The 18,757-nt window shown below is 37.7% G+C and overlaps 1 protein-coding gene across 1 annotated transcript in view; it reads right to left on the bottom strand.

Annotated features, from left to right (window-relative positions):
• Window positions 1–10,783: 10,783 nt before the first annotated feature.
• The window catches only part of ngfra (nerve growth factor receptor a (TNFR superfamily, member 16)), a 55,717-nt gene continuing 47,743 nt past the window's right edge, over window positions 10,784–18,757 (bottom strand). The window contains exon 6 of the mRNA XM_073842042.1: window positions 10,784–16,430. Coding sequence (XP_073698143.1) covers window positions 16,378–16,430 — 53 coding nt within the window. The 3' untranslated portion in view covers window positions 10,784–16,377. The remainder of the gene's footprint in view (window positions 16,431–18,757) is intronic.

Raw genomic sequence — 18,757 nt, 5'->3', positions numbered from 1 at the left:
ATAAGAGGGATCTTAAAAAATTGCATGCTGTGCTGGGAAAAAACTGTAAACAAAATAAGAAAAATGTACACATCAGTAAATATTTTCACCTTTTGTGATAGTTATAGAGTTCCTCAATTGTTCTCAGTGTAAAAAGATGGATCTCAAAATCATACAGTCACTTTTGGAAAAATGTTCAAATATACAGAAGATGCTGGAAAAACAAAAAACAAATAATGTGTAGGAGCTGGAGGATTTTTCTGAAGAACAGATGAACTGCTCAAGACAAACAAAGACTCATAAACAACTACCACTAAAGATAAAAACAGTTATGATTATGAGGATAGATTATTGATTATAGATTTAGTTTTAGTTATTGGGCCAGATTTACTAACACTGGTGTGCAAACTGTCTTTTGGTGTTAAAATAGCACTGACCTCAAAACCCTTTTAACATAGTGCATGATTTGTAAATTAATACATTTTAAAATGTGCATCAAATAACCACCTCTATGTGGCTTTTTCAACATAGTAAACTTGCTTGGTAGCCGACCTGGTACATCATTGCACTTTTCAGGCAGAGCACTCTGAAACACAAATCACAATAAAAAGTATAGTTTCTTCGCCAAATGCATTTTATTTCACATCTGCTTTCAACTTCAAGTTTAGTGTAGGTGAAACATTATTTTTAAATGCAATAGAGCATTAAAATTCTGCACCGCCCACCGGACATTTAATTTCCAAACTGCCACGATATGTACAACAAGCAGCATAATAAATTGTTGCCAGATTCATGTTCATCTGTTTCAGATAAAACTTGTCACACTTTTAGTGGACATTTCACTTTGAAAGAGTAACAGCAAAAATATCCTTGTGCTCAAATGCTGCCATAGGCACGTTTTTCCAATGAGCCTGGGTTGGTATCTGTCTATCTGTTTGTTTGTGTGTTTGTGTGCCTGTCCCTGAATGAGGCAGTGAATTCAACATCTGTTGTTCCGTTTCTCCAGCCAAAGCTATTCATCAAAATGGGAGTGAATGGAATTCCTAAACCCTTTAAAATCAAACAAACAAATAAAGCTTAAGAATGGATGATTTGCACCCTTCCATTTTCCTCCGTCTTACTTCAGTGAGCCTCTCCATCACACAGCTGCTGCCAATGATAGGCACAACTAAAAGTATTATGAGATAAATAAAAGCTTACCATAAATTTCCATATCGCATATAAATATTGATTAGGTCAGCCGGAATGATGGCTAGATTAACTCCATCTAAATAGAGTGGTTTTAAGCAAGGCCGGCCATACACAATGAGAGTAACGCAGAACAGGTCCGCAGAGGCCAGACCCTATCAATGGGAAGAATTGGGAAAGAAATGCCTCTGCAGTTTTTCTCCATCTGCTGTTAGTCTCTCACACACAAACACATACAGGGGGACCAGGATGGTGACTCACTCTCAAGCGGATGGTGGTTTGGTATTCATGTGGCATGTAGCCAGTAGCAATACTGCAGCATATACACACACACACTTACACTGTACTCACAAACTGACCAGGTAGATTCATGTGTGTTAGCCTACAATAGAATGATCTACCTCTTATGTTCATCAAGGCTACATTTATTTGATCAATACAATAAAACATTGTGTTTTGTATTGATAAAATTTTATTTATTCCTGTGATGCAAAGCTGAATTTTTAAGCAGTCATTGCTCCAGTCTTCAGTGTCACATGGTCCATCAGAAACCATTGTAATGTGCTGATATGCTGTCAAGAAACATTTCTGATTATCAGTGTTAAAAACAGTTTGTGCTTGTTGCCCAATATTTTAAAATGTAGAATGCTTTCTTGATGAATAGAAAAAACAGCATTCCTTTATAACTTAAATATATATTAACAATGTGAACGTCTTCACTCTCAGTTTTGATTAATTGACTCCAGCCTTGCTGAATAACAGTAATCATTTCTTTCAAGAAAGGAAAAGCTGCTGCTCTGTAGATTTGCATTTACATTTATTGATTTGGCAGGCATTTTCATCCAAAGTGTTCCCTGGGAATCGAACCTGTGACCTTGTGTTGCTAGTGCCATACTGGTTGAGCTACAAAACATTTTCTTTATCGATCTGACTGATCTGTATTTGTCCGCCTGATCTCATTACGAAAACGTACCTGTGGGAACATTTTCGCAAGATTCCAAATACGTAGCAATAAGTACATATCACTGCAGTTTCCAACAGAAATGAACACTAGAGGCAGTAAAACAGCGAGCACTCGTAATCATTTTTGTACACAGTTATGATTACAGCTCCATATGTTTTGTTTCCGGTGTTGACCCCCGCCAGATTACTACCCCCCTATTATTGGCAGGTTTAGGGTTAGGTGTTAGGAAATCATGTAGCGATTTCATCGAGAGGGCGTAATAATTTTGCAGGGGGTCGAAAATGAACATAACACCGGACGTAACATAACAAGCTTGTTCGGTAGCTCAGCCGGCATGGAATTGGGATGCGGAATCCTGGGTACGAATCCCGTGAAAAACATGACTCACGATGAAAGAGCTGAAAGATGAGAGATCGCAAAACAAGCTAAAATGGTACGCTTTCGATTGCATTTTCATGTCACATTTGCTTTTGTTCATACTATCGGGTAGGTTTAGGTGTAGTGCAGATGGTACTTTATTTTAAGCATTAGAGTTATAGCACCAATCAACAGACATTTTAAGTCAGAACTGCGGTGACACCTACAAAACCAACGACACATAAAACGTATCATATGTACGTTCAGCTCTTCTGGGGGGAAAAGCGAACACTCTTTTAGCGAAACTCAATGGACATTCCTGTTGGAAACTGCAGTGATATGTACTTATTGGTACGTATTTCATGTCTCACGAAAAAGTTCCCACAGGTGCGTTTTCGTCATGAGATCAGGTTGGTATTTGTACTATAGATCTATTAGTCAATTGTTTGAACATAACAATAGTATGTGAATAATCATGTACTAATTCTAATATACTAATAAACATTAACTAATTAATGTATTAATTTCTATCATGACAACTCTCTGAAGCAATTACAGAAACTTGCTACTGGCAGTAAATAAGCAGATATGGTGCTGTGAGTATTTAAGACATACTGCTGCTGCACAAGCAGCATATAAAATAACCCATAGCAGATCTATACAGGTGGAGCTGGGGAGGTAGAGGATTTCAGAATAACTCTAAAAGCTGCGAAATGCTCTAGTGAATGATAACCAGCCATTTAAATGTAAAGCAGCAAGCTCATTGACTGCGTATGCAACATGAACCAATCAGCTTGTGCCAAGTAGTTTAACGCTATGAGTACCATCAGTTTGCGTTAAGGACATCAGTCTGCTCCATCTAGAGTTTCATTACAGAACTTGGCATTAACACTTTAGGTTTAGTTTTCTTACATGAGCTCATATGAAGGTTAGGTCTTGATTAGTATGCCTTAACTCATGCCTTATTGTAAAGTGTTAAGTTCCTCGGTGTCTGTTCAGGCAGGAAGAGAATCAGAGGGACAGTATGTGTTTGCGTGCGCTCATCATTTGCTGGGTGTTGCTTCCACATGAACAGATGGTGGAATCATGTCATGGCAGTCACTGTTTAAAGTGTGCCAATGGAATGCTCTGATTGAGACAATGACAGAGTAATAGCCCGCTGTTTGTGCGTGTGTGTGTGTGTGCATGTGGTCTTCTAAGCGTGGGTGGGCAAAGAGTGTGTTAGCGTGCAGAGTTTCATGTCTGTATTTGACTCTGTTAATATTAAAGGGATAGTTCACCCCAAAATTAAAATTCTGTCATTAATTGCCCTCCCTCATGTCATTTCGGACCTGTGAGACCTTCATTCATCTTCAGAACACAAATTAGGATATATTTGATTATAATTCAAGAGCTTTCTGACCCTGCATAGACAGCAACGCAACTGACACGTTCAAGGCCCAGAAAGGTAGTAAGAACATTGTAAAATAGTTCATGTGACATCAGTGGTTCAACCTTGTGTTCACGAGAGTACCATGATTACGGTCCTTACTACCTTTCTGGGCCTTGAATGTGTCAGTTGCGTTGCTGTCTATTCAGGACAGAAAGCTTTCGGATTTCATCAAAAATATTGTAATTTATGTTTCGAAAATGAATGAATGTCTTAAATGTTTGGAATAACACAATGGTGAGTAATTAATGACAGAATCTTCATTTTTGGATAAATTATCCTTTGTGTTAGCCTACAGATAGACGAAAAGTGTTGCAATTCCTAATGTATTTATATCTGAGCGTCCCTCCATTTTTCTCTTTGTGTCACTCTCTCACTTTCTGTCCTAATTCTGTCTCATATTCCATTCTCCTTTCTTCCGTTGGTGGTCCTGCCTCATTTCTCTTGAGGGGCAGCAGGTGGTATGTGGTGTGGGGTCTACATATGTGTGTGTGATGGAAGGTATTGATTTGTAGATGTGTTAATGACTGTGGTGAGCTAGATGTATTTCCCCTGCCCCAAAGAACTTTTGATATTTCAGTTTGGATAAGACATTTATAATGTTACAAAAGATTTCTATTTCAGATAAATTCTCTTATTCTGAACTTTCTATTCAGCAAAGAAGCCTGAAATTTTTTTTACTGTTTTCAACATAATAATAATAATAATAGTAAATGTATTTTGAGCAGCAAAACAGAATATAAAAATTCAGCTTTGACATCACAGGAATAAATTACATTTTAAAATATATTCAAATAGAATTATTTTAAATAGTATTTTTTTTGTATTGTTTTTGCTTTACTTTGGATCAAATAAATGCAGTCTTGTTGAGCAAAAAAATCTTTAAAGGAGTAGTTCACTTTCAGAACAAAAATTTACAGATAAAGTACTCACCCCCTTGTCATCCAAGATGTTCATGTCTTTTTTTCTTCAGTCATAAGGAAATTATGTTTTTTGAGGAAAACATTTATCTCCATATAATGGACTTCTATGGTGCCCCAGAGTTTGAACCTCCAAAATGCAAAATCCAGAAATGTTTTCCTCAAAAAACATAATTTCTCTACGACTGAAGAAAGAAAGACATGAACATCTTGGATGACAAAGGGGTGAGTACATTATCTGTAAATTTTTGTTCTGAAAGTAAGCAATGCTTTAAAAACTGACTGGACTAGGTTCATTGAAGAGACTTGATGTTACAATCCCTAATGTTGCACCAATTCTAGGATGGGTGGGAACTACACGGCTTATCCAGCGGGATACATCATCAGTTGTGTACCTCAGCTTCACAGGGTGTTTCGGCCACTTAACACAATACACCCTCTGCTGAGGCAGGCCCACCACAGGTTGATCACGCCTGGGTGTGTGTCCTGTGGTTAGCTGTTCCTAGCAGCCCAAGTGGTGTCACTCCTCTTTAGCCACAGCAAATGGCTTGTCCTCTCGACGGTGTTGGCAAGTTCTTTGATGGCCTGTCTATAAGCCTGCCCTCTGACTCCAACCTCCCTAAACAGCTTTGCTGTTGTGCTGGCTACAAAGCCCCTACAATCCACCTCCACTGGACGCACCCTAATCTTCCATCCCTTGTTCTCCGCCTCAGCTGCTATGTTGGAATATCACAGCTTCTTACGTTCACAGCCTTCTTCAAGGGCGTCTTCCCAGGGAACTGTTAGCTCTATGATGTAAGCGAGCTGGCAGAAATTAGACCAAAGGACAATGTCTGGTGGCAAAGCTGTTGTTGCGATCTCTGGAAGGGAAGATGAGCCGCTGATCTAGATTAGCTCTCATCTGCCGATCCCTGGCTGCGTTCAGTGCGGCAGGATCTTGATTTGCAGCGCACAAACACTGGCTGGTGACGAAGCACCTTTTGGTTGCTGGCGGGCTGGCTGTTAATAAATACCCTCTTGCATTCATGTTTATCGGCCAGACACTTGAGAACTTGGTTATGTCTCCAAGTGTATCTCCCTTGAGTGAGGCTTGATTTGCAGCCAACCAGAATGTGCAGGGGTCGTACATAAAAGGCAAGATGGATCCTTCCCAAGCCACAACTGCAAGTTTGAGGGGGAGGAGAGCACATCATACGTAGCTCGGATGATGAAACTCAGCCGATTGGATTCCATGCCCCAGAGTTCGCTCCATGTAAGCTTCTTCCTCTCAACCCCCTCCCAACTCATCCAGCAGCCCTGCTTGGCTTGCCCTACAGCTTTGGAGCATCTAGCTACTTCTTCCTGTCGACGCACGTCCTGTACCACCATGGTTCGACGTTCGGTATCAGATGCCTTCTGCCAGAGTTGTGATGCAGATGCCTTCTGCCAGGCCAAAACCTCCTCTTTCTTGCTGGACATGACCCACTACATCACGATGCAGAAGAGCAGATTTGGCCTGTAGCACAGCTGTTGCAGGGTCCACTTCCTCCCAGTTGCCAGGGTAAGAGCAGTACCTTATACCACGGGGTCCCAGGAGTCAGTAAGGGACATGTCCAGCCTCACCTTAGCACACTTAAAATCCTCCACCAGACTGGAGATTGGTAGTGACAGGGCTCCCTTGCTATACATCCGACACTACTGACACACTTTGGAAGTCCAAGCCACTTCCTCACTTGCGTGTTCACTAGCCTTTCCAGTCGATTGACATGGCTTAGTGAGACCTCATACATGGTCAAAGGCCACAAGATTCTGGGTAGAAGCCCAAACTGGTAGCACCACAGCTGTAGCTTCCCTGGCAGTGCAGTGTTGTTGATCTGCTTAAGACCATTAGCCAAATCCCGCTGGAGTTGCTCAGTTTGCTGTGTGTCTTTGAAGTCTGCACTATACCATCGCCCAAGACTCTTGATGGGCTTCTCAAGGACTGTTGGAATTGGTTCCTCACTGATGTAAAACCACTCTCCTGTTAATTGGCCTTTAACAATGGAAATGCTGCGTGACTTACTTGGCTTGAACTGCATTCTTGCCCATTGGATGTTTTCCTGTAGTTTCTGAAGTAAGCATCTGGTACATGGTTTTGTTGTAGATAGGGCTGGGCGATATGGCCTAAAAATGAAATCCCCGATTTTTTCACAAAAAAATCAGATTTACGATTTAAATCGTTTTTGTTCCCCCCTACTATTTTTAGCATGTAAAGAAACCTCAGCTTTCCACAATATATATGGGCACGATATATTTTGCAATTTACATTGCAACTACATCAGTGATCGCTTTCCCCCAGGCCCCATTCTTATCATACCAGACACAGTAAATGTTTGTAAGACAAATAAATATGAGATGGGAGGAAAATATATATTTCCATGCTTTTCTCTTGCACTTATATCGTATACAAAAATATACAATTCCGAACACAGAAATATTAAATGATTTAAAAAACTGAAACGATCTGCCATATCATTCATTTGATTCGTTCGAACGGATGGTTCATTCAGGAATAAAGCAAATGACTGTGTTTATGAATGGGAAATTGAATCATTTCACTAGATTCGTTTAAAAACACACGTTCATTCATAAACCAATCACCGCTGTGTTTGAGTGGAGATGCGCAGCGCCTCAGCTGTGACTTGTTTCAGAACACTTTTGATGACATATAGAGCAAAATCAGGCAATATTGTTATAGTCAGTCAATGTAAGTCACTTAATAATAACTTATAATAAATCAATATCTCGTTTAAAATCATTAAAAGCTGTCACTCATCTTAGTTCGCAATATCACAAAGCTCTGTTATAATAAACAAAGCTACTGCCCATTCAGTCTCTTATTTACACTCTCTACACTTGAGATACATTTGTCAACGTGCGAAACACATAGAAACCTTTGAAGCTCCACTCAGCGCAAATACAAATATGCTGGTCGGGTTAGTCGCACATGGTGCTCCTAAATATTTTTTCATAGTCGCACGTAGTAGTTTTTTTTTTTTTTTTTGCCCTTGAACTACCGGTTCACCTGGATCCCAGCCTTTTGCATGTATCAATGAAGTTGTTTCTTTGCAGGTACTTAGAGAGCCTTTGGGCCAAAACACTGAACAATATCTTTCCCTTTACGTTCAGCAGGCTGATCTGACGGAAATTGGCTGATGGCTGCTGAATCCTTTTCTTTCGAGATCAGAATTCCTCCTGCCCTTCTCCATGCTTTTGGTATTACCCCTTTCTGCCAGGCCAGCCTCATCAGATTCCAGAGGTACCATTAGGCCCAGGTGCTGATGCTGATCTTGCTTGTCTCACAACCTTTTCCACCTCACTCCATGTGCATGTACTTGCAAAGTTACTTATAGTCAGTAGAATATCAGTTGGGATACCATCAAAATAAAGTGATAGCAGATTTTAAGCAGACCGTCTCCTAATACTCTAATGACTGGTAGCTGACATGTGCTTGCAAAATTACTTACAGTTAGTAGAATGTCTAAAGTGGATTATCCAAATAAAGTGTTACCAGATTTTTATTCACCTTCTACCCATTTGTTTTCCACTTCTCTGTCTCTTTCTCTCTGGTAATGGCACTGTATGTGTTTCTATGGACAGATTCAATGACATCATTCTTCACTTTGCCAGTCTTTGGTTGTCAGAATGAATGTAATTCAGCTTCATTAATGCCCCTTTTTATGACAGCTTTTAATCGTTTAATCTCAAGTTTTAGCTGACTCATGGACCTTATTACGTATATGAGGGTTAAGGACAAAAAAGGGATGAATTATTCGATTAAGTGACTACATTTTGCTGTGGTAGCTGGTTCGTCTGGCTAATCTAATTGAAAGTGAATGTGGTGACAGTGGAGCTTATCTCTTACACCCTGCTGCTCATCGCTGTCTACAAGCCTGCTGACAACCATCAGTGGGTAAAGGCTCTGATGTACAGGCTTTGTAAAGCGCTGGTTCTTGTGCAAGCATTGTTCTCTCAAGCGGTTTTCACACACGGCGGTTATGTGGGTGTGTAGCTGGTGTATGAGCATGTCTAAATGCTAACATACACTATCAGTCAGGAGTTTGGACACACTTGAGTAGATTTATTTCTCACGAACCTTTTGATCTAAAGGCTTTTACTTGAATGCTTCAAATTTGTTTTGTAGACAAGAGTAAATCGTATATGCATAATAATGTAAAAACCTAATATCTGTAAACTTGTTTGCTACTTTTTATAATGATTTGGATTAATTACATTTAATTTAATTTGAAGGATTAGTTCACTGTAGAATTAAAATTTCGTGATAATTTACTTACCCCTATGTCATCCAAGATGTTTATGTCCTTCTTTCTTCAGTTAAAAATAAAGTATTGTTTTTTTGTTTTGTTTGACGTAGGCGGAAGTACCGACCCAGTGTTTATAAAGTGAACGTGCAAAGAAATGTAAAACAATGATTTTAGACGATTTTAAAGTTGGAGGAGAAACCCTACCCTATCTTTTTAAACCAAAGTACAGACAAAGAACTAACCACATGTGACTTTTGAAGCTGCCTTGAAACTACAATTTGGACCTTCAACCCATTGATCCCCATTGAAGTCCACTATATGGAGAAAAGTCCTCGAATGATTTCCTCAAAAACCCATTCCTTTTTTTTTTTTTGTAAACAACTATTTTATTAAGTAAAAACTTCATTTATTTTTGACTGAAAAATAAAGACATGAACATCTGGGATGACATGGTGGTGAGTAAATTACTAGGAGAAAAAAAAATAATAATATATATATATATATATATATATATATATATATATATAGTTTCTATACACACAATAATTACTTTTATTTCACTATCTGATACAATTAATAAGTACATTTACTTAATATAGATTATTATTATTATTATTATTATTATTATTATTATTATTATTATAAATAACGGTTATAGTGACTTTCCTATTACTATGATTAATGTGCGTCCAATCTTTTAGTGGGTACCCACAGTTTATCAAAGTGCATGACAGCTATTTTGATTTTGTTTGCAATAAAAGTGAGCCCTCTTTGGGTTTCTGCGTGAATGCGAACAGCATTACAATTGCAGTGACTCAAAGGCTGGTTCCAATGAAGCATATGGATGTGCTTTGCGCTGTGGTTTGGCAAACACTTGGTCCAAACATATTTTGTGGTCTGTGTTTTTCTGCCACTTTCAAACCTTTTTTGACAGAATTTAAAACAGTTCTCACTTCTCCTAGAGATAAAGTGACACGGCCAACTTTTCCGTCAAAATGTCTCTTTAGAAACGTGAAAGACTAGTCAGTTATTTAATGATCATTCATCTGGAATTGTTTCTTTTAATTTATTTGTTGCCTTCTCACTAAACGAACAATGCGGGAATAGACTTACAATGTGCGTGTTGCTAACAGACTAATAAAATTGTGCTGTGTAATTCTTCATGCTTGCTTAAAATTCCCAGCACAGCAAATTTCACATAGTTTTACAGAAAGAATCTGATGCTCTGCCCATGTTGTTACTGGGGTGCAGATCTTAAGGGCTTTGTTTTGGTTCATGTATATTGGCGAGGTCTGGATTTCGGGCTGATATTAGTTGTGAAGCCTCTAAGGGCCATATAAAGGTTGAACCACTGAATAACTTCAACCATGGATCATGAGTTTGCTGCCTGATTCATGTTTCCCAGGGTGTTCAAATGTCAAATCAAAACAGGGTGTCTAAAAATTTAATTAGGGATATTTTTTCCTTCAGAAAATGTCAAAAAGTCTGAGTTATGAGGGTCAGACTCACTTACTAATGCGACCAAACTGAAGCCATTAGCATTTAGATGTTTGATGGTTTATAAAAACCATTGTTCATGATATTGACATAAAATTTGGTCTAACCAGCTGCATTTTTGGAAAATTACAGCTAATAATGGAAACAGCCTGTATTGTTGCAGTCATATTTGGTTTTTATTTAATAGAATTCTAATGCTTTCATTTCTTGTTTACATAAGTGTACTGTCATAACAACTCCAGGAAACAGTTTACACAATGCAGTGTACAGCATGGGTTACGTACAGAGAACATTCAGCTCTATTGGAGGGATAGGCCGAACAGGGAAATTGATTTTCTAAAGCATCATGTGGAGGTTTCTTCCTAACATCCTAAGTTGAGTCTTTTAAATGTGATATAGTCTCTATTTGAACTAATAGTTAATGTACAATCCCTTTTTATATCAACATATCTTTAAAACACAAAATTGATCAAATATTGCCACTTTTTAGGCTTATGGGTGAAGAGGTCAAAGTTTTGTAAATTAGATTGCGCTGTGAGGTGAATGCATAAAGTGGTCTGATGTGAATTAACAGTGACGTTTACATGATACTTTCAGTTTTTTGGGGAGGGTGCATCATCTGTTCCCACAATTGGATGGACAGAACACATACAAATATTTTTTTACACTGCAAAAAAATGAATTTCTTAATTCTAATCAGTTTTTTGTCTTGTTTTCCAAGAAAAATATCTAAACATTCATCAAGCAAAATACCAGTCGTGGGCTAGTATGGTCAGTAACATAAATAAAATTAAAGACTGGTTGGGACGTGACCAATTGGGGGCTCATCCCAGGTTCATATCCCGGACGAGCCCCCAATTGTCACATCTCGACCAGTCTAAGGTTGGTAAGGCTGGTGATGATAATAAAATTAAAGACTGGTTGGGTTTTGACAGTTGAGGGCTCGTCCCTGGTTTTATATCCCGGACGAGCCCCCATTTGTCAGCCAGACCAGTCTAGGGTTGGTAAGGCCGGTGACAAGAAAGATTAAAAGTGCCTTAAGGTCATTGCACACTGGGTCAGAAATTTTCGTCCAAAATAATTGCACGTTAAAAAATAAATACAACCTCACGTTGTGTCAATCACATTTACACACCTTCTCCGATACTTTCTTCCGTCATAAAATCACTTTTAATTTTCTGCATTTTCGCATTCGTAGCAAGCATTTTGATAGGAAAGGATGGCAAATACTAACTAAAATTTTGGACTCAGTGTGCAATGACCCTATTTACCCAACTGGTAAACCGTTTTAAGAAATCTAACAAGGGTAAGACACCTAATTCAACATAAATTCTCTCTTAAAATGTCTTAGTTTTGTTTCTAAAGCAAGGATGTTTAGATATTTTACCTGAATAACAATGTTTGCAGTGTATGTATTTCTCAGAAACAGAATAATAGATCACATTCACCTGGATGTATTTTCCCTGGATAATGACATACTGTTTTGTAATCCTCATCAACATTTTCTTATAACTAAAGATTAACAAGATAAAAAACAATGGCAAAAAAACTATCACATATACTTAACACAGAACACACAGGCAAAATAGATACATAAACGTTATACATGAAATCAAACTTGTTGAACACTGCTCAAAGACACCTGACAAAGTCCACAGGCACTTTCTGGTGATGAACACTCTTTGAGTGTTCAAATTCAATCTGGTTTAAGTGCTATGAAAGTAAACTGTCTCTATAAAATACTGCTCTCAAAGAATAAATCTATTTGAAATTTAAAAAAAAACTTCAGCTTGTAAAAAAATAAAGAATTACTGAAGTAGAAATGAAGCAAGACGGAGGGACATGGATGGAGTTTTTAGCATGTGAATATATTGCCAACAAGTTTTGTTTTCATCTGATACACTTTCTGGCTGACAAATGGATTTATAACCATTTAAGTGGACATTTTAATGTGGAGGTTTTTTATTTGTGGAAACTTTTGGCACATTCCAGGGAACTGATTCAAGACTCCATCCACCTGTTAACTTCAATTGTTTTAGATGCTTACTGATTGATTGATGCATAAACGCCTTGGAGATGCCAAGCACTATGGTGCCAAAGTTATATGTGAAACACATGGTAAACGGCTCCCTCTCACACTTATATTCTCAGAACACATTACCACAACCAATTTATCATTCTATGAAAATATAGCCATTATTTCGATATATATTATATTCACATCACCACCCCCTGAGAAGCATCAATCACTCCGATTTCTATTGTATTGTCATCACAGCTCCCTCTATTTGATGTCTGCCAACTTCTCTGCTCTGTGTTAAGAATCAAAGCATGGGATAAACACAAGCCAGTCTGTTCTCAGCGCATTCCCGCAGACAGACCCAGAGATCTTATCTTGATCTCATCAGGTTCTCTCAAGTAGGCTAATATCAGAACAAACATCAGCGAAGTGCCCCACGAGTGAACGTTCAACCCATGATGTGCATTAAACACTAGCATGCGAGCAACTCCAGAAGCCAATGATATGCTTCGATGCCTGATTTAATGGAAAGCGCAGCGCCAGGGGAGATGCTCGCTACTAAAGCCGTATAAAAGCTGATGGAGCCGACAACCTGCCTGCCAAAAAGCAGGCGGCAGAGATGTTCCACCGACTCATATATCAAACTTTAAGTTAATGCATGACTTCAAGTAGGAACTGAATTAGAGTCTAATAGCTTAAACCAGTCAGTAACTTGCATTGAGAACAGGACTAATAGCCCTGCTGGAGAATCCATCTTAAACTGGTAGCATTTTTTGGAACCACCAAAAACAGCTACCAGCTTAAGTTGGTCAAATTGGCTTTTAAACAAAGGTGGAAGATCAAGCAGCCAAAGACTTAAAAGATCTTAAATCAGCTTAAATTTTCCAAAATACAGCTACAGTACCTGCTTAAGATGGATTTTGGAGGTGGAAATGCATGGTCTTCACTCTTAAAAATAAAGGCTCCAAAGTGAGATTTTTGCAGTGATGCTGTAGAAGAACCATTTTTGGTTCCCCAAAGAACCTTTCAGTAAACAGTTCTTAAAGGAACCATTTTGAAAAACATTTTAAAACTCTCTTCCACTATAAAGAACCTTTTCCGCATTTGAAAGGTTCAATGGATGTTCAAGGTTCTTCATGGAACCATCAATGGCATTAATCATTGATGTTGACTCGTCCATGGTTCCATTAAGAACCTGTAACATCTATGGAACCTTTCCATTGCACAAAAGGTTCTTTATAGTGGAAAAAAAAGGTTCTTTAGGTAATGAAAATGTAAAAGAACTGATGGTTAAAAGGTTCTTTGTTGAACCTGAAATGCTTCTTCTATTGCATCGCTTTGAAAACATCTTTTGGAGGCTTTTTTTTTAAGAGTGTAGGAATATTAGTGGAGCCAAGAGCAGAAAAGTTGGATGGTGAGTCCCAGAATTGAAAGGCAGAGCTCCAGAGAAGGGAAGCCGAGCAGAGCGGAGCCCCAGGAGAGTGAACTGACTGTGGGGAAGAGAAATGGAAAGCTTCAGGGGTAATTACGACCTGCCTGACAGGAATGTCTCACTAATGCCTCTCGTGTTTATTCCAGAGCCTGACAGTGAGCGCATTAGAAATGCATTGAAAGACAGTCCATTAGACACTGTGTGTGTGTGGATGCGCTATGGAATATCTGTGTTAGGTCCCTAACGTCTATTTATGAGTGCAATATCCATCGGATGGATAGAAAACAGGAAGCAAAGACTATTTTTAGTTGTTAAGTTTTTTCGTTGCGTGTTAACTTGTTTGCTTGGTTAGACCATTCCCATTTGCTTTAAAGCTTATATAACAATGTTAAAGTACTTTTTATTGCCCCTTAAGGGTTAGTTCAGCAAAAAATGAAAATTCTGTCATTATTTTCCCTCATGAGTATTCTTGTAGCTTTATAAAATTAAGGTTTAAAAACTGATGTCACATGGACTATTTTAACAATGTCCGTACTACCTTTCTAGGCCTTCAACGTGACAGTTGTGTTGCTGACTATACAGAGTCAGAAAGCTCTTGGATTTCATCAAAAATATCTTAATTTGTGCTCCGAAGATGAACGAATGTCTTACAGGGTTGGAGTAATTAATGACAGAATTTTCATTTTTGGATGAACTATCCCTTTAGTCAAGGTCAGTGACGCATCCTTAATCCAGCTCTCTTTCTCACAGCGGTCATGACTGTTTCTAGCACATGACTGCTGAGATGGTTGAGTAATTCAAACGACATTATAGCATCTGAATCTGCACCAGCGTTCATGGAATGAATCATGTAGCCAAGACAAAGAGTGAGAAAGAAAGAGCAAATGTGCTGACAAAAGATGAAGAAAACCTAGACAGATGACTCATCAACAACTACAGTAAGAGTCAATGATTGTAGAGTCTAAGAAAATAAGAAAAGGGCACTTGAAAATATGATGCAGAGATTCTAGTATTGGCCGCACATAAGACTTATTCTTATCAACAAACAACCGTTTAAAATAAACATTAAGACTGGTTTTTAATTTAAGACTTGTGAGACTTAAGTCAGTTATCGGTTATTCATATGACACTATGTAGTTAAAGACACACATTTGGAGTTTTCAACTTATATTAGCAAAATAGTATAGTTTTTGTTTAGTAACTAGTTAAGACAAATTATTAAGGGGGTCGATAAGGTTTCCTCAAAAGTACTATAAGAACAGTTGACTCTGAACCAAATCCCTATCAATCCTGAAAAATGGTATGGCAGGACATAAACATGGCGGTTACTTCTAGGAGTGCGTGATGCATGAAAATAGTTCTGTAGCTCTTTCAGTTCTGGTTTCTGTTTGCATTGTGACTCAGATTTCTGAGGAGGTAAGGCGAGAAGATCTAGGCGATGAAACCTAAACTGCAGTAACTAGAGGAAGGCAGGGAATATGACACGCTATGTGTGTGTTTTATAGAGAAAAGGTTGTGAAAGAGAGAAAAAGGAAGCGAGCTATGTATAGATCTGAGTCATTACATTATTAAAGGTCAGCAAATGTCACAGTCGTGAGTTGTTGCCCGTAAACGCTGACCTGCGATCGGCTGCGTTGAAACTAGACGGCGACCGGTAGTTATGTGCTAACTGCATATGACCCACCAAAGGTTTTACACACACCTGGAAAGGGCTGAATGAAAATGTGTTCAATTCTGATTAAATAAAGGGCATTGGTGTTATAGACAAAATCTGTTAATACTTCAAAGATAAGGCAAAAACAAAATCCTTATTAGATTAGGCAAAAGGCTCCGGGTTGAGGAACCATGGTGCGGCTGCTAAATTGCGCGATATCCGTGAAAGCCTGTGATAGCGTCTCTTCGCATCCTCTTGTGAAGCCCATCCAGAGTTTGTGTCACAAGGGCGCATTAATACATCTGAGAAACCCAATATATGTTAAACATTCATCAGAGTTTGTGGTGGGTTTCAGTTACATTATGGTGATCTTTCTTCTTGATAATAGGCTTGTGTTTATTTCGAAGTAGCTATTTTAAGCCAGTGAGTCTGATCGCTGATGTGGATCCATTGGTGCTGTTGAACCAGCTCATCAACGAATCGTCCATGCTGGGTTCAAAAGGATCAAAGGTCTGGTCTCTGCGTCCCTTGCTGGATGGCCATCATGGCTTCGCTCCTCCGTTCTCCTCTTTCTGCTTTCTTGTTTCCTTCACTCCAACCTCTCATCCTCTCTTTTCTGTTGTATTGATAACGTAGCGTCCTCTTCTTCACTGGTTAGGCCTGAGGTGGGGGGGAGTCAGGCTGAGCCCCTCCATCCACTCTCACCACTAGAGGAATAAAGAGAACGAAAACATGGTTCAAGGTTAAGTTCTTCAAGCAGTATGTTTGGGACTTTGTGACTATAGGGTCTTTCCATGTCAGTTTAAACAGAGGTCCCTGGCTTAAATTTTTGATTTTGCTAATATTTTTTCTGAAGAAAGATAAATATATAGTGATGAAAGCCAAAATATTAAATGTCATGGATGAATATTTACTGAGTAATCTAGTATTTTGTAGAGGGGGTCAAAATGAAAATTTTCACCTGAGATTTAGAGCCAAATTACAGGGGGTTATAAATTACTTCAGAAAGATGGCAGCATCATAATGTTACTTTTACACAGAGATTGTTAGCTCTATTAGTAAAATCTGTTGACTTTAGCAATCTTTGTTTATATGCCATTTGGGAAATAGCATTTTTTCATGTTTTTTCGCCAAAGTTTGCATGCCTGTAACTCAAGAAGTATTAAAGATATTTTAATGCTCTTTTAGATATTGGGACTTAACACACTTTACTTTTGACATCTTCTTTTTTAGAGACTTTTATGGTTCAGTTCCAAAAATATACTGATCTAAATATGGCTCCAGCAGTAAATTGTTAAATTATACACATTTTCAATGGCCAAAAACCAAAGGTGGGTCACTTTGCAAAAAATATGATACTTCTTTTCTTTAAAAGAGGAATGTATGAATGTTGAAACTAGAAATGTATCTAGTTTCCATAATAGTGCCATAAATGTTATTTTTCCAAAATTTGTGTGTTGTGTGAATCTTTAGTTTCAAGGCCTTGCATCATTCAGTCTCAGAGATATAGAAATCCAATGAGACTACACATCCAGATTGTTGAATATTACCCATCTCCAGTGGTTGAAAACCAAATGTTTGTCATTTTGCAGAGTGCCATAAATATCCTTTTTCAAAATTTGTATGTCTATAACTCAAGAAGTTTTTTTTTTTTTTTTTTTGGAATCTTTATTTGCAAGGGATTAAATCATTCAGTCTCAGAGATATAGGGATCTCGATGTTGAAATTATATTTGTATCTTGTTTTCTTTCTGTAAAGACATTTGCATTGAAAAGAGTGCACTGAGTGCCATAAATATTCTTTTTCTGAAGTTTGTATGTCTATAACTCATCAAGTATGAAATATCTGAAAATCTCAATGAGGCTACTGTACATGTCCAGATTGTTGAATATTATCCATTTCCAGTGGTTGAAAACCAAATGTTGGTCATTTTGCATAGAGCAGATACTTATTTTATTTAAAGAACAATGACTGAATAGGAAATAATGTTGAAATTAGATTTGTATCTTGTTTCCTTTCTGTAAAGACATTTGCATTGAAAAGAGTGCACTGAGTGCCATAAATATTCTTTTTCCGAAATTTTTATGTCTATAACTCAAGAAGTATTAAAGGTATCATAATATGATTTTAGATTCTAGTTCTTAATAAACTTTTTTTTTTAAATCTTTATTTGCAATGGATTAAATCATTCAGTCTGAGATATAGGGATCTCAATGAGACTACACGTCCAGATTGTTGAATATTACCCATTTCCAGTGGTTGAAAAATTAAATGTTGGTCATTCTGCAGACAGCAAATACTTAGGAAATCTTTATACAGATACAGAAAGGAAATCTTGTTTCCTTTCTGTAAAGACATTTGCATTGAAAAGAGTGCACTGAGTGCCATAACTATTCTTTTTCTGAAGTTTGTATGTCTATAACTCATCAAGTATTAAATATCTCAAAATCTCAATGAGGCTACACGTCCAGATTGTTGAATATTACCCATTTCCAATGGTTGAAAACCAAATGTTGGTCATTTTGTATACAGCAGATATTTATTTTATTTAAAGAACAATGTCTGAAGAATAAATAATGTTTTAATGAACTAAATAAAGAAATATTTTTCTGCCATTTTTACATCCCTGTAATTTGGCTCTGAATCTCAGGTGAAAATTGCCATTTTGACCCCCCTCTACAAAACAATGGATTATTTTGTAAATATTAATCTGTATAACAGTTAATATCCATCACTATAAATGTGTATCTTTCTTCAGAAAAAAAAAAAATTAGCAAAATCAAACATTTGAGTCGGGGGAAGTTTTTGAAATTTGGTTGATTTGACAAGGAATGACCCTATACTATTTTATTATTTAATAATTCAAATAATTTTCCTTTCTGGCTTTGGCAGTTCATTTTAACGGAATGGTTAGTTCAAATAATTAATTTTGATCACTTTTAGTTTATATTTGTAGTTTTATAGCGTTTGGTTACATTTTTTTGTTTCATTTAGTTTTATGCGTCATAGAACTCTCGTGAGTGCGTGTCAAAAC

The sequence above is a fragment of the Garra rufa genome, chromosome 1, assembly GCF_049309525.1.
Source record: "Garra rufa chromosome 1, GarRuf1.0, whole genome shotgun sequence".
NCBI lineage: Eukaryota > Metazoa > Chordata > Actinopteri > Cypriniformes > Cyprinidae > Garra > Garra rufa.
This window is presented reverse-complemented; position numbering and strand designations above follow the sequence as displayed.